At 35.9% G+C, this 17,896-nt stretch overlaps 1 protein-coding gene across 1 annotated transcript in view; it reads right to left on the bottom strand.

The window, feature by feature from the left end:
* Positions 1-17,896, bottom strand: part of TAOK1 (TAO kinase 1) — a 96,990-nt gene that overhangs the window by 37,222 nt on the left and 41,872 nt on the right. Inside the window, exons 3-8 of the mRNA XM_043903258.1 lie at positions 11,660-11,731; positions 9,013-9,114; positions 7,747-7,792; positions 7,099-7,195; positions 4,971-5,084; positions 166-257 (exon numbers count right to left, since the gene is read on the bottom strand). Of these exons, the coding sequence (XP_043759193.1) occupies positions 166-257; positions 4,971-5,084; positions 7,099-7,195; positions 7,747-7,792; positions 9,013-9,114; positions 11,660-11,731 (523 nt within the window). The remainder of the gene's footprint in view (positions 1-165; positions 258-4,970; positions 5,085-7,098; positions 7,196-7,746; positions 7,793-9,012; positions 9,115-11,659; positions 11,732-17,896) is intronic.

Here is a 17,896-nt window from a genome sequence, read left to right as displayed (position 1 = left end):
TATACATAACCTAATATATATGTATCAGATAACCAAAATGAAACCTTTAAAATACATTGCTCCCTGTAGCGATCAACGTAAAAAAGAAAAAGCTACAATTTGGTATAGAAATTGAGGTAAAACACAGATCAAAACTTACTACATAGTAATAAAGAACATGCTTACCTAATTCAATACATGTTATACCAAGAGACCATACATCTACTTTTCCATCATACTGTCCTTCATCCATGGCTAAAATTACTTCTGGGGCCATCCTAAAAAACAAATGTCATTTAAATTGAAGTTACAAAAAATGTATGCTATTCTTTTAAAATGTAATGACTATCTATATAGAGAACACCTGTGTGGATTCCTGGCAAGACATCTGGACATAATAATTTTGAATATGAGAAATAAATGCATTTCAGGTTGTGAGGTAAATTTTTACCTTTGCATGTATAGTGTGAGACTCATTCTCACCATCTATCATGATCATGTAACAGCATCCTAAAGGAAGGATGCCTGACAGCAAGGCAGTATTCTGTATCTGTTCAAGTTTGCAGGTTCAAATATTGTATATCCTTGAGGACAGTGATTCTCAAACACTCTGGTCTCAGGATTCCATCTAATTTTTGCTTGAAAGAGGGAATTTTATCACTGGCACTGAATACCATCAGTTGCTTCCCTTGAAATGACAAGCTCACTCCATGTATTCCAGAAAGTATCTGTCACACTATCCAACAATGAATAACCATAGCTTGTCAGTCTTCTTTCAAATTAGAATAGTGTTCCATAATAAAAGTGATTAGGATAGCTGATAACTGAAACCATCACAAAATTGTGATGTGACTTGGTTATAAAATGAAACACGGGACTTCCCTGAGAGTTCAGTTAAAACTCCATGCTCTCAGACCAGAGAGATCAAGCATGGCCAAAAAAAAGCTAATTCCTGTCTTTCAGTTCAGTCACTCAGTCATGTCCAACTCTTTGCGACCCCATGGACTGCAGCATGCCAGGCTTCCCTGTCCATCACTAACTCCCAGAGCTTGCTCAAACTCATGTCCATCAAGTCAGTGATGTCATTCAACCATCTCATCCTCTGTCATCCCCTGCTCCTCCCGCATTCAATCTTTCCTAGCATAGCTTTGACTAGACAGACCTTTGTTGGCAAAGTAATGTCTCTGCTTTTTAATATGCTGTCTAGGCTAGTCATAGCTCTGCTTCCAAGGAACAAGCGTCTTTTAATTTCATGGCTGCCGTCACCATCTGCAGTGATTTTGGAGCCCAAGAAAATAGTCTCTCCCTATTTCCATTGTTTCTCCATTGATTTGCCATGGAGTGATGGGACTGGATGTCTTGATCTTCGTTTTTTGAGTGCTGAGTTTTAAGTCAGCTTTTTCACTCTCCTCTTTCACTTTCATCAAGAGGCTCTTTAGCTCTTCTTCACTTTCTGCCGTAAGGGTGGACTCATCTGCATATCTGAGGTTACTGATATTTCTTCTGGCAATCTTGATTCCAGCTTGCGCTTCATCCAGCCCAGCATTTCTCATGATGTACTCTGCATATAAGTTAAATAAGCAGGGTGACAATATACAGCCTTGACGAACTCCTTTCCCCATTTGGAACCAGTCCATTGTTCCAGGTCCAGTTCTAACTGTTGCTTCTTAACCTGCATACAGATTTCTCAGGAGGTAGGTCAAGTGGTCTGGTATTCCCATCTCTTAAAGAATGTTCCACAGTTTGTTGTGATTCACACAGTCAAAGGCTTTGGCATAATCAATAAAGGAGAAATAGATGTTTTTCTGGAACTCTCTTGCTTTTCCAATGATCCAACAGATGTTGGCAATTTGATCTTTGGTGCCTCTGCCTTTTCTAAATACAGCTTGAACATCTGGAAGTTCACAGTTCACATACTGCTGAAGCCTGGCTTGGAGAATTTTGAGGATTACTTTACTAGCATGTGAGATAAGTGCAATTATGCGGTAGTCTGCACATTCTTTGGCATTGCCTTTCTTAGGAATTAGAATGAAAACTGACCTTTTCCAGTCCTGTGGCCACTGCTGAGTTTTCCAGATTTGCTGGCATATTGAGTGCAGCACTTTCACAACATCATCTTTTAGAATTTGGAATAGCTCAATTGGAATTCCATCACCTCCACTAGCTTTCATAGTAGTAATGCTTCCTAAGGCCTACTTGACTTTGCATTCCAAGATGTCTGATTCTAGGTGAGTGATCACACCACCATGGTTATCTGGGTCATGAGGATATTTTTTATATAGTTCTTCTATGTATTCTTGCCACCTCTTCTTAATATCTTCTGCTTCTGTAAGGTCCATGCCATTTCTGTCCTTTATTGTGCCCATCTTTGCATAAAATGTTCCCTTAGGATCTCTGATTTTCTTGAAGACATCTCTAGTCTTTCCCATTCTATTGTTTTCCTCTATTTCTTTGCACTGACCACTGAAGAAGGCTTTTTTATTGCTCCTTGCTATTCCTTGGAACACTGTATTTAAATGGGATATCTTTCCTTTTCTCCTGTCTTTAACTAGGATCTAATGTTCCTATGATCCTTTACCTTTTACTTCGTATGTAATTTGGTATTAAGCACAGTTGCTGACTGCATCAATAAGATTATTACCAGGTACACTTGTGTATGTGGGTAACAGGTACCCATGTGCATTTGTGGAAAGACATATACATATGAGCTTAGTTCCTGTGTTCCAAATGTACTTTACACAAATTTTTAAATATATTCACTTTATTGTAAACTTTCTATTGTCAATAGCAGGGTATTTCCAATGTGTTCTTTAAGATGTTAAAGTAAGTTTGAGAAATTATAGTTAGGAAAAATTAAATGAGTAATTTGTTCTTTATTGCAGAACATTTGAGGGTCTTTTTAATATTTAATATTTGTCATTGATGTCTAAAGAGGGGAAGCACTAAGAAATACTCACTCACAGAACCCTTTTTTATAGAGAAGAGGGGACTCTATCTAAACTAGGGTTTTATAAGAAATTTTTGGTCATCAAGAGTAGCAGTCTTCAAATTTTTTTATTCATTATTTACCTTCAAAGAATTTATAAAAACTATGTATCCCTTGCACATTTTTGAACTGATACATAAATTTTATAAATAGTTGCAAAGGATATAATGCACAGTGTGTGTCCACACACACACACACACACACACACAGAATATATGTGCTTTAAAGATACTCAGAACTTGGGGTGTCAGAATTAGTTCACACAATTTGTTAAAAACACTGCTGTGTAATATAATTAGCAAAAGCAGTCTTCACGGTCATATCAATCAGTTAAACCAGAATCACTTTGTGCCAGAAAGTCTGAATTCAATGCAAATAACATGTAAATATGTCGCCATGACAACCATGTCACAGTTATAAATTCTACACTAGGGAAAAAGAAGGGAAGGGGGATAACTGGGGAGAAAGAATAAGCAAAGGGTAAAAGAAACAGAAGAGAGATGACTGGAAAGGTACAAGGACTTGCCAAGAGTTTGGGTCCTGACTTCAATATATCTGACAGATCCTGTATGTTCTCAAATTGTTCCTCTGGTGTAGCTTTGAGGCTCTGACATTCCAGAGCAATGAATCACTGCAATATTCAGGGTGGGTTAGAATCCTTTCTTTTATAAAGCAGGAGAAGGGAGATTTGAAAGGCAGGTGAAAAAATGACATAGTGGGCCTAAGACACCACTTTCAGTATACACAGAGAGAGAAGATACATTTGAAAGTTGAAGATCTGGGAAATTATTCCCTTCAAATTTGCTGACATTAATAATAAATTATTTATGGGTAAAATTAGATGATTCTATTTTCTTGGGCTCCAAAATCACTGTGAATGGTGACTACGACCATGAGATTAAAAGATGCTTGCTTCTTGAAAGGAAAGTTATGACAAATCTGACCACTTATTAAAAAGCAGAGACATCACTTTGCCAACAAAGGTCCGTACTGTCAAAACCATGGTTTTTCCAGGAGTCACGTACAGATGTGAGAGCTGGACCATAAAGAAGGCTGAGCACCAAAGAATTGATGCTTTTGAATTGTGGTGCTGGAAAAGACTCCTGAGAGTCCCTTGGACCGCAAGGAGATCAAATCAGTCAATCCTAAAGGAAATCAACCCTGAATATTCATTGAAAGGACTAATGCTGAAGCTCCAATGCTTTGGCCACCTTACGTGAATATCCAACTCATTAGACCCTGATGCTGGGAAAGACTGAAGGAGAGGGAGCAGCAGCATGAGATGGTTAGACAGCATCACCAACTCAATGGACATGAATGTGAGCAAACTCCAGGAGATAATGGGAGACCAGGGAGCCCAGCGTGCTGCAGTCCATGGGGCTGCAAAGAGTCAGACACGACTTAACAACTGAGTAACAAACTTAGATGGTGTCTAGAATTTCTTTCAAACTGAGGGGAGAAAGGAAGAGAGGGAGAGGTGAGTGCATAGGGCAGGAGAGACCACGTGATAATATTGTTGGGCTGAGTGACTGGTATGTAAGGGTTCATTATACTTTCGCCAAGTGTTATGTATCTTTAAAATTCTCCATAATAAAAATAAAAACAAAAAAAATCCAGAGAACTTCAAGTCCACTACCAGTCTTCAGGTATTCTTAGTATGAAGATCAATGATATACAGTAAACATAAATCTAAAGAAAATACAAAAATTTCCACTTAGCATTTCTAGCTTCTCCCCACTTGAATTATTAAATGTCCCCACACCCAACATGATGGCAAATAATAGAAAAGAATGCAGAAAGAGGCAAATTTTAAAAATTGGGGGATGTAAAGGGAGCACTCCAAATCTGTATTTGAAACTAACTAACTATAATATTTAAACTTAAAATGTCCAAAATAACATTTTATTTTCAGGAAAATGATAAGACACGTTAAAAAATGCACAACTGTATACCACCACACACAATTTCAATTATGAGGATCAAATCAAGATAAGATTATTCTTACCAATATGGCGTTCCCACAAAAGAATTGGCAGGAGATGCCATGGAAGCAGATCCAAAGTCAGCAAGTTTCACCTGGCCTGGCTCTGTCAGAAGGATATTTCCTGCTTTGATATCTCTGAGTTTAAGGAACACAAAAAATTATTTCTCTTTCCTTCACTGGATTGTGTAAAACCATGATAAAAATAAAATAAAAATTTGTAAAATAGAAAAGGAGAAATCAAGATAATTAAGTCCTAGGATAATCTCTCAGTTGGGGTAGAATTAGGATCCAAAATAGAAAACAAAAAATACAAAATTCATACTTAGTAACAATTTAGTAAGAGAGGAGGCAAAACAGCAACAAAAATCAGACATTCAGGTGATTAAAGTGTAAACTCTATATTTGAGGTCCTGTTTATTGGTACAAATATGGTTTTAAATGGCTTTAAAAATTAAATTTAAACAGCTGACCACTCCTTTACAACGGTTAAGATTTCTAAGCAGTCTACTTAATGTAAAAGAAAAAAAAAAAAAAGCAAAGCATTTCATGTCCCCAATCATTTCCAAACCGTAGGATAGTTTTCCTAACTAAATATGAAATGAAAACAAACATTTGGATAATGTAATATCCATGACTGTAGAAAATTATGGATATTTATAAAATGGGACTGTAAGTCCAATGAGCACCATAACATACAATTATTCTTTCAAAAACAGAAAAACTAAGTTCTTAAGCACTTACTATAGTACAGTTCTTACCACAGTACTGTAGCGAACATAAATTAATCTATGTTCCTCCATTCATTTCTTTTTTAAATGCAGGGGTACTTTAGGGAATGCTCTGGTGGTCCAGTGGGTAGAACTTGGTGCTTTCACTGCTGCGAGCCCAGGTTCTACTCCTGGAGGGGAACTAAGATCCCCCAAGCCACGGAGTGCAAAGAAGTTAGGTTATAATTCCAGATCTTCTATTCACTTATTTACTAGTATGCAAATTTCTCCTGGACCTTACTCTAGGACCTGATGCTACTATAAAGTTTAACATGTATTCCCTGATTCACACATATAATCAAAATATGATAATTTTCCTCTAAAATAGGCAAAACTAATGTCAACACTAAAAATGCATTATAGAATTGCTTAAAGTTACTATTCATCAAGGATCATCAAGGATTAATACTCAAAAGCATAAAAAGTATTAAGTATCTTTTATTTATCCATAGCATGGAATCAATGGAATAAATCTGGCATTATCAGTTACCAGGAATTCAGAAGATTTAGGTTTAGTTTTAGTCTAAATCTATCTGGCTTTGTAAACTTTGAGAAATTAGTCACAAATTGGGAGATCAGTTTCTTCATTGGTAAAATGAAAAAAGTAATAAGACTATGTAACCCTTATTGTCCTTTCCCTTCCCCAAATTAAATGACTCCACAATTAAATTTCTACCACAAATCTATAAAGCTCACATACACGCAATATCTAAGAGATATTAAGGTTTGATTCCAGACTATCCTTAAAAAGGGAGTATGCAATAAAGCAAGTCATATGAATTTTCTGGCCTCTCAGTGCACATAAAGGTTATGTTTACACTACAGTGTAGGTTACTTAGTGTACAATAGCCTTACTTTAAAAAACAATGTACATAACTTAATTTTAAAATATTTTACTGCTGAAAAATGCCAAAACAATCATAATGGCAACATCAACGATCACTGATCACAGATCACCATAACAAAAAAAAAGGATGAAAAAGTTTGAAATACTGTGAGAATTATCAAAATGTGACAGAAATATAAAGTGAGCAAATGCTACTGGAAAAATGGCACTGAAAGACTTGCTTGACACAAGATTGCTACAGACTTTCAATCTGTAAAAACAAGGTATCAGTGAAGTGAAATAAAGCAAAGCACAACAAAATGTATGCCTGTACTTCAGAAAGTCTGGCATCGTGTATAGACAAAGATAAAACTTATCTTAAACAGATCAGGTGTACCAGTATATTGTTCTTAACATGGACAATCTAAAAAATGAGTTTAGAAGAAATGCTTTTATTTGGCTATAACCAACAAAATTTCAGGGTTAGTAAGTTTTAGGGTTGGTAAATGCAACAAGTCATTGCTTATTAGTATATAATAATTTTCACAGTGCTTACCTATGGATCATGGTATGAGAATGTAAGTAGGCTAATCCCTGGAGAGCACCATGTGTAATTGCTGCTATTTCCACTTCTTGTAATGGCTTTTTGTGAACTTAAAATAAAAAAAGTTATTTGAAAATACCTTTTATTTTTGTTTAAAAATAAATATGCAAGAATAAATAAATAAATATGCATACCTAATATATAGGGCAATTTTTAAAAACTAACACTGAGCAAGAAGGGATATTCTCCCCAAGATAATAAAATAAGCCTACTGAACTTTACAACTAGTATACCTAGCTGTTAAAGTATAGCTCACAGCCAATTTTTGTCTAACCTGACAACAAAAAAAAACAATTATTTGGTGACTACAAAAACAAAAATAAAAATGTTCTCCCTTTATTCTCATATACCTTCACTGTGAACAGAAGAACAGATTAAGGTGAATGACAAAGAATACAAAAAAAAATTTAAGTCATAATGAGAGAAAAAAATCACCTTTTTTATGCTACTATATAATATTTAATGATGACTGCATATTATACTGAGAACATAGATTTTTATTCTTTCTGAAAAATTTGTACATTATTTAAGAAATTTCTCATTGAATTCTCATATTATTGTGCTAATACTATTTTTTCTTAATAATTAAAGGAAACCTACCTTCTAGTAAATCTGAAGCAGATCCTAAACAATATTCCATTACAAGCTACATGGGAAGAAAAGTTATGAAACCATTAAAATATATTATTAAAAAGATTCTATTTGAGATTAAATAAATTTACCAAGAAGAGTTCAAGAAGACAGCTTAAAGCAAAACAAATCCTAGTCACCATTCACCTTAAAAAATGAATATTTATGTATTTAGTAATTTGTCAAATGTGTAAGTAGTGTTAATGGTACATTAATCTTTTATAATACCAACATACAATTACTTGTACAAGATGTGTATTTCAGATATAACTACTACTAAAATTATAAAGGAATATACATATGCTATTACTATTAATCTACAGTATATACTATGCAGCAATACTGAAAATTGCTAGGAAGCAAAAAACTGTTCTCTGAAACTATATATACAAAGCTTAGGTTACAGTTAAAGCAAACACAGAGCATCTAGAACATCTTCTACATGCCAGGTAAATCCTCACAACTAATTTATGAGGTAGACCCTATCATTATGCTTATTTTACAAATGGAGAAACTTGAGAGACAGAGAGATAATCTCCCCAAAGTCACTTTTTTAAAATAAAAGAGGTCAAAGTTTTTCTTTAACCACAGCCTTGTATTTGAGTACCACCACGACCACCATCAAAATTAAACTGGATGAAAATGCACCCAAGGTTACAAATCTAAGTTCAGTATACTAAAATGAAAATTAACTGTGACTTACTATTTATTCAAAATAATGAATCGTTCTTATTTAAAGAAAATTTGCCTTTCTCTTAAAAGATACAGTTATTATGCCCACACTGCTACAACATTACTACCATTATCACCTGATTGGTAACAATGGGGCAAAATTAATTCCCACTTCTTACAACAAAGTCTCTCAACTCTCTAACATTAGTATTATTCAGCCAAGGAGTCATAACCAGTTCAAATCTCACCAGGACTCATCAGGACTTCACCAAGATCTTTGTGGTTAAATAGATTACATTTATGTCAAAGATATGCTAGATTTCACCCTCAAATAACAGAACTGCTTTCACTCATGTTTGATAAACCACTTGAAGAATGATACTACTAAAAATATCTGAGAACATTTTACCAGGTACCTAAAAGGTCAGCTAAATCTCTGCAATAAATTTGCAAAACCTGTATCATCTTCTTTGCCTAAGATTCTAGGAAAAGCTGCTCCTTCTCTCAATAAGAACTAACATTTCAGCCAACTAAAATTACAGCAAGGGGAAAGAATATACCTACCCATGCTGTGTGCTCACGTAAATAGCAGCCTTTGTATTCTATACTGTTGGGATGTTTTATTCTTTGTAGAAACTTGACTTCCTTAATAATATCCTGCCATTTCTGTGGGGAAAAAAAAAAATGAATAAAGGAAAAAATTATGAACAGCTGCTTTTCCTTAGAAAGTTGTACAAGAAAAAAATAATTATTAGACTAAGATGGGTTACTGAAGACATACAACTTTATTTGTAATATTTAAATACCAAAATAATAAATTAGAAACTTATGTTTATACAGTATATAACTCAATTTACACAACTTATAAAATTATTCCATTCAGGGTAGGACAAATTTTAGTTTTGTAAAACTTACCATCAACAGGTCTTATTAAAATTTTACAACCACACATCAGATATGTTGATGAAAACTATATACCATATTTAGTGATTTTTCTTCAAAAGTTCAACTTCCCTTTCTTAATTGTAGCTTTTTGGTGTATAATTTACATAGCACAAAGTTTATCTACTGTGTTTTTGGCTTATGTTTTCCACCAAACATTAAGGTTTAGTTTGCTTTTTAAATTCAGACGAAGATTTTAAACCCCTAACTGCACACCTTCTAAAATAAAATGTTAGAGAATAATTCATTACTATATGGGAAAGTTCAGAGGAAAAAAAAAAAAGTATAAAAACATTTTCCTACATATTTTACTAACAGCATTCCTCAATGACACATACCAGAAAATACAAATAAACCTTCAGTTATAAGCTACTCCATGACAACCTTAGACACTTAGGCCATGCCCTAAACATAGTTACTCTTAAGAAGCAACCAGAGAACTCTGAGAATACAGGATACTAGGTCCATACCCAGAGACTCCAGAGATTTGGCAGGTGTGGGACAGGAACTAGGAGTCTATTTTTTGTCCTTGTTTTAGTTTTCAATCTTTATCATTGACTTGGGCCCTATTTCCAAAGCCAGGGAAACTAGCATAATAGAAAACTTTAGAAAATGTTTTGTACTAGAATGTAAGACCACGTAATTCCAATGTTATTTCATAAGCCCTCAACAAAATAAAGCAAAACATGTTCACAATGTTTTATATAAAATGTATAAGATATAAATGCTAAACTCAGATAACGTTTCACAGCTTTTAAATTTCAAATTTGAATGATATTTGACACTTTTAAAACAAAACAAAACCCAGCATTTTTTCAGTGTAAAATAGTGTCAAAAAGGACATTAGTATTAGATGAGAAAAGATGACTTCTAAATGAAACTTTTTGTTCTAGGTGTGACTAATCAAAGAGATTCCAACACAGTACAAGCACACCTATGAAAACTATTTCTAAAGTTGTGCTACAGAATGGAAAATAAATGACAGTAACTGTGTAAGACATTGAATTTTTTAGGCATCAGAATGATGGAACAGTAATATAATAGTGTTATTGTACTCATAGTATGATCACCATGAAAACAAGATTTATCATAAAATAAAGAAATTCCAAACAAGTAGAAAACCAAAATCTTTAAAAATTAAAGACCGATCCAGCAATTCCAACTCTGATCAAATGCCTAAAAGTACAGAAAGTAAGGACTCAAAAAAAGTATTTGCATAACCTATGTTTATAGTGGCATTATTCACAATGACAAGGCAGCAACAGAAACCTAAGCATTCACTGACAGATGAATGGATGGATAAAACGTGGTATTTTACACACACACACACACACACAGGAATATCACTCAGCCTTAAAAAGGATGGAAATTTCGACACACCACGACATGGATGAACTCTGAGAACGTTATGTTAAGTAAAATAAGCCAGTCACAAAAGGACAAATAATGCATGATTTCACTTACATGAGATACTTAGTCAAATTCATACAGACAAAAAGTAGAATAGTGATTTCCAGGGGCTGAGGGAAAGAGGGAATGGGAAGTTGCTGTTTAATGGGCAAAAAATTTTAGTTTTTTAAGATGAGAAAGCGCTCTGGAGATGAATGGTGGTGATGGATACAAAACAATATGAATGTCCTTAACGCCAGTGAGCTGAATACTTAAAAATGATTACAATGGTAAATGTGTTATATTAAAAATAATTATGTTGAAAAATTAAAGACTTACAGATTCCAGTTTTTAAAAATAGATTATATTCCACAAAATAAATTCATGCACTTAAATATACTGAAAAGCACTAATCATAATATTAATGAACTAAAGTATACTCAGCATAGTATTAATAATTGTATTTAAAAAATTTTTCAGACTAGATATATAGTTTTTTAAATCAGCCCTTAATTTCCAAATCATTAAAAAAATTACATTCAATATAATTTACTATTAAATGCATCTTATTCTAGTTTACTCCTTTAGAAACTGATAATTCTTTGATGGTAGAATAATATATTATACCACAGTTTAAAAAAATTAAAAACTGGGGGCAAGTTGGGAAGCTTCTAAGATGCCAGTAACGTGCTGATAACGGGCTCTAGGTACAAGTTAAATGGGTACTCAGTTTGTGAAAGAAAACAGACTGAGAGATACTCTTAAAGTTTATATGTACTTTCAGGTATGTTATACTTCTGAAAAAAAGTTCAAAATATCCTCAATTAAAAATACATGTCTTTTTCTAACATGTCAATAAGAATGTAAATATTTCACTTACCTCAGTGGACTGCTTTCCACTATAAGACATTTTCTTGATAGCCACCACTTCATTGGTGCGCACATCTCGGGCCTAAAAAAAAGAAAGAAAGGATTATTGTAAAAATTAACAATCTGGGCAATAATTTCTTTGAGAATAAAAGCATTCATAAGCTACCTGTCAAAAAGGACATCAAAATTGCCTTTGAAGAACATTTAAAAAAAAACACCAATAACCATATAGTGAAACTTATCAAATCATCCAGGAGCTGGTACTTTGGAAAGAAATATAAAGCAGGGTTTAACTTTCACGGATCTAGTTAAGGAAAAACCAGAAATTTGAGCAGCACTATAACAAAGAAACAACATGAGACTTACACACAAGCCTATGCTAATCAACTTTGAAACTACAATGAAATAGACAATTTTCTAGGAAGGAATAAATTACTACAACTGATCTAAAGAAGAAAATACGAGTAAAAGAAACAATGGTGGCAGACTGAAAAGAATATCAATGAACTATCTTTAAAGTACTCTTGAGTGGGGAATTCGTTGGCAGTCCAGTGGTTAGGACTCTGTACTTCACTGTGGAAGGTGTGGGTTTGTTCCCTGAAGTCCGTGGTATTCTTCAGGCCAGAATACTGGAGTGGGTAGCCTTTCCCTTCTCCAGGGGATCTTCCCAACCCAGGTATTGAAACCACGTCTCCCACATTGCACGCAGATTCTCTACCAGCTCATCCACAGAGGAAGCCCAAGAACCCTGGAGTGGCTAGTCTATCCCTTCTCCAGCATATCTTCCCAACCCTGGAATTGAACCAGGGTCCGCATTGCAGGCGGACTCTTTACCAACTGAGCTATCAGGGAAGCCCAAATAAAGACAAGAAAACTCTAAAAATTTTTAAATATTATAGAGCATTAGAAGAATTTTTCATTTGGATAAAATATACTATAATTACAGAAATGCAAAAGATTGTTACTAGAAAAAATTTCATAATTTACCACATTTTTGTAAAGGGGGAAATAAATATATAAGCACTTAATAAATGCTGAAAATGCAGAAAGGACCCCACTGTAAATGTATTCAAATGCAAAAAAGGCCACACTCTCAGAAAACACAAAATAGAAATGTAGATTCTTAACATGACAACAGTGAAAGTCGCTTAGTAGTGTCCGACTCTTTGCGACCCCATGGACTATACACAGTCCATGGAATTCTATAAGCCAGAATACTGGAGTGGGTAGCCTTTCCCTTCTCCAAGGGATCTTCCCAACCCAGGGATCAAACCCAGGTCTCCCACATTGCAGGCGGATTCTTTACCAGCTGAGCCACAAGGGAAGCCCAAGAATCCTTGAGTGGGTAGCCTATTCCTTCTCCAGGGGATCTTCCCCACCTAGGAATTGAACCAGGGTCTCCTGCATCACAGGCAGATTCTTTACCAACTAAGCTATCAGGGAAGCCCTTTCTTAACATGATAAATCACCTCTATTGTAAACAACTATTAATCAGGCTTAAGACAAGACTGCTAAAAGGCTATTACAATTATTACTTAATAGTGCTGCAGTCTGAAAAAAAGTAACAAAATGTAACAGGAAAGAACTAGAAGTTCCAGTTTCTATTTAACTAGAAAAGAAAAAACCAAACTCCTATGTGTTAAAAAATTATAATCTATATATTAAGAAGGTACATGAGAATAGCTGCAAAATAATTAAAGTGGGTTCACTAAAAGCATCAGAACATCTCAAAACATCTTTTTTTTTTTTTTTTAGGCTTCACTGGGTGTTCATGCAGCACGTGGGTTGCTCTAGTTGCAGTGTTCTGGCTTAGTTACCTTAGGGTGGCTATTTCATATTCTATATTTAATCTTCACAACTCTTGAAGTAACAGGTGAGCTGAGGCTGCAGAAGTGAGGTGAGTGGGCTGTGGTCACAGTGGGATTGGAAAATTGGAACCCAAGCCCATTTGCAGGAATCTCCACTCCCTTCCTCCAGGCTTAGTTACCCCATGGCATGTAGGATCTTAGTTATCCAAGAAAGTGAAGAAAGTGAAGTCGTTCAGTCGTGTCCCACTCTTTGGGACCCCATGGACTGTAGCCTACCAGGCTCCTCCGTTCATGGAATTTTCCAGGCAAGGGTACTGGAGAGGGTTGCCATTTCCTTCTCTAGGGGATCTTCCCGACCCAGGAATCGAACCTGGGTCTCCCGCATTGTGGGCAGGCACTTTACCCTCTAAACCACCAGGGAAGTTCAAAACATCTTTTGGAAGAACTTATCTTCAATTCAGATTTTAAAGAGTTCCCAAAGATAAAACTTCTAAATTATTTTATGGTGATGGCTGCTAAACTGATAATGACTGAAATGCACACATAAAATCGGTGAACTTATGGTATGTAATTTATACTTAAAAAAAGATAGCACATCTGTAAATTATATCTCAAGAGTGGCCTGAAAAAAAAAAGACTCTGTTAAGAGGGCTCTGGGAAACTTAATCATATTCCAATTTCAATTACCAGTGAACTGGTTAGGAGACTGGCACCACTTATTGGAATGGGTGAATCAGATCTATCCACAGACGCTCTGGCTTGAATATATAATAAATTGATTTTTCCAAAATGTCCTCTGCTTATCTACAAAGCCCTTTATTTTAATCAACATTTCTAAACAGCTATATTCCTTTCTTTTGTTAACAGCTGAGATATACTTTACATACCATACAATTTTGGCATTTAGAATATTCACAGATACATGCAACCAACACTACAGTCAGTTTTAGAACTTTCATCACCTCAAAAAGAAAGTCCAAATTGTTCATTTAGAAATGGTTAAAATGGTAACTTTTGTGTGTATTATACAATAAAAATCTTCTCCATTAACAAAAGAAGATAGAAACTCCATACCCTTTAGCTAACACCCTCCTGTCCCTTTTCTCCACCCATGCAACCCCAAGCAACAACTAATCTACTTTTCTGTCTCTCCAGAGATTTGCCCTTTCTGGACATTTCATATAAATGAAACCAGGTAATATGTGGTCTTTTGTGACTGACTCTTCAAGATTCATGACTAATGATACTGAGCATATTTTCATGTGCTTCTTAGCTATTACATCTTTCTTGGAGAAATGACAATTCAGACATCTGCCCATTTTTAAATGATTGTTTTTTGATTGATTTAGAAGAGTTCTTTACATATTCTAGACACAAGTCCCTTATCAGATTACAATTTTTTTGCTCCTATTCTGTAGGCTGTCTTTTCACTACTTTGAAGCATAAAACTTTTTATTTTTGATTACAGTCAATTTATTTTTTTCTTTTGTTGCTCATGATTCTGGTGCCACATTTAAGAATCCTTTGCCTAAACTAAGGACATGCAGATTTAGCCCTGTATTTTCTTCTAAGAATTTTACAGTTTTAACTGTGACATTCAGGTCTTTGGTCCATCTTGAGCTAATTTTTCTACTACGGGGCATGTGTGAGGTGTGTGCACGTGTGCTCAGTTGCTTTGGTTGTGCCCAGCTCTTTGCGACCCCATGGACTGTAACCCACCAGGCTCCTCTGTCCATGAGATTCCCCAAGCAAGAATACTGGAGTGCGTTGCCATTTCCTTCTCCACGGGATCTTCCTGACCCAGAGTCTGAATCGTCTCTGGGTCTCCTGCACTGGCAGGCAGGTTCTTTACCACTAGCGCCTCCGGGGAAGCCCAGGCTACTCTCCAGTTGCGGTGCACAGGCTTCTCATTGCGATGGCTTCTCTTGTGTTGTGGAGCACAGGCTGTAGGCACGCGGGCTATAGTAGTTGCTGCATGTGGTCTGAGTAACTGCAGCTCACCAGCTTAGTCGCTCGGCAGCAAGTGAGATCTTCTGGGACCAGGGATCAAACTGGTGTCCCCCTGCATTGCAAGGTGGACTCTTAACCACTGGACCACCAGGGAAGCCATAAACTGCTACACTTTTAATTGGCCTAAGCTTAATTTAAAAGTGGGTACACTAAATGCAAGGTAGTATTCTGGATTCAATTCTACAACAGAGAAGAGACAAACCAGGAAATCTAGAAAAACTCGGGACACCAGTTCGATTCCTGGTTGGGTAACGAAGATCTCACATGCCATGGGGCAACTAAGCCCACATACCATGACTAGAGAGAAGCCTGCACTGTGCAACAAAAGCTCCCACAGGCTACAACAAACACCTAATGCAGCCAAAAGTAAACAAAAAATTTTTTAAAATAATAAAAATAAAACCCTACATAATAAAGAATACATAAAATAACACATTATAATAAATAATTACATTCATTTTATAAATATAAATAACATATTATATATTATTAAATAATACATGTTAAATTAAAACATGACTATTAATAAAATCCAAACAGTAATGATAGAATTCAAATTAAATGACCAAGTTAAAATGAGATAGGACTTTTATTTATTCATGTTTTTAAAAAGCAAAATACAAAAATATTAAATGTTCGTAAACATGTTTTCCTTCCCTTCAGGATCACGTATCTTGCTTACTTATCATGTCTTACTAGGTTCCTCCAATCTAGAACAATTTCACAACCCTTCTTTGTCTTTCATGATACTGGCATTTTTGAAGAATATACAGTGGTATTTTTAGAGAATGTAACTAAACTTGTGCTTGTCTTGACAGTTTTTCAAGATTAGATTCTGATTATACACCCCTGGCCAGAACACTAGAAGAATATTGTGCCCTTCCCAGGGTATCTTATCTGGAGGTATACAATGTGTCCATTCCTCACTCTGTTACCAATTTACTCACCCTCTAAAGGCATTGTCTCTGGTTTTCCAATGTGTATAAAGTTACCATTTCCTACCTTGTATCTAACAAGCAATCTGTGGAGAGATACTTTAAAACCATGTAGACATCTTGCTCATCAAAATTTTCCTTTAGATTTAGCAAACACTGAAGTCCCAAACAAAATGATAGTTCACTATGATGGTATGAAAATGCTGATTCTTCCCCCCCCCCCCCCCCCCCCGCCCCATAAACACCTATACCATTCCCTTCACATGTAACAGGCAGGCATTCTATTTTAAAGAAAAGCTCTCCCTTTTCATCCATCCATCCTTCTCTGTCATGGAAATTATGAATTCCCTTTTTATTAAATGGGTATAATTCACTACTATCTTTATAGTGATGTTCCAGTTCTTTCAGATTTGGCCCTCCAAGCTGGCTCCATTTTCTTTCTGACAAGCCTCATTTTTTCTTTTTTTTAAAAGCACTTTTTAGCTTTTTGATACAGGGTCTTCTAAGGCTTATCTTTTATGTTCCCTGCCCCTGCAAGAAAATGATACATTTCTCCAGAAATGTTTGGGGGAAAATGGATGCATGTATATGTTTGGCTGAGTTGCTCTGCTGTGCAGCTAAAACTATCACATTTATTAATCAGCTATACTCCAATATAAAATGAAATGTTAAAAAATAACCTACATGTGGAAGAATTCTCACAGAATATCTACTGAACGCTGGCAGAAGACTTCATACAAAACAAACAAAAAAAGATCTCATACAACCAAAGTTGCAAGAATGATCACCATGTAACAGGGTAGGGTGAGTTAAAAAAAAAAGGAATAAGGACAGGACCTGTGCTCCTGGCGGTGAGCTATGAAAGAACAGTTCCCTCAGTGTGAGAATCCCCTTCACTTGTTGGGAGATGGGCTGGGACAGACAGTGAACTTCACAGGCTCAGAGGAGAGTACAGCAACCAGCCTGCGGGAGACAGGGCAGGCAGAGTCCAGCGCAGACGGTCCTGGCCACCTCCCTGCACTCCCCACCCCAAAATGCACATCTGGGCCGCAACAGAAGTCACAAAGGTCTGTCTAGTCAAAGCTACGGTTTTTCCAGTAGTCATGTATGGATGTGAGAGTTGAACCATAAAGAAAGCCGAGCACCGAAAAATTGATGTTTTTGAACTGTGGAGAAGACTCTTAAGAGTCCCTTGGACTGCAAGGAAATCAAACCAGTCCACCCTAAAGGAAATCAACCCGGAATATTCACTGGAAGGACTGATGCTGATGCTGAAGCACTTTGGTCTCCTGATGCAAAGAGCTGACTCCTTCAAAAAGACCCTGATGCTGGCAAAGACTGAGGGTAGGAGGAGAAGGGGGTGACAGAGGAGGAGATGGTTGGATGGCATCACTGACTCAATGGACATGAGTTTGAGCAAATTCCAGGAGATAGTGAAGGACAGGGGAGTCTGGTGTGCTACAATCCATAGGGTCGCAAAGAGTCGGACACAAG

This window comes from Cervus elaphus, chromosome 5, assembly GCF_910594005.1.
Source record: "Cervus elaphus chromosome 5, mCerEla1.1, whole genome shotgun sequence".
In the NCBI taxonomy this organism is placed as follows: domain Eukaryota; kingdom Metazoa; phylum Chordata; class Mammalia; order Artiodactyla; family Cervidae; genus Cervus; species Cervus elaphus.
Note: the sequence above shows the minus strand (reverse complement) of the source record. Positions and strands in the feature narration are given on the sequence as shown.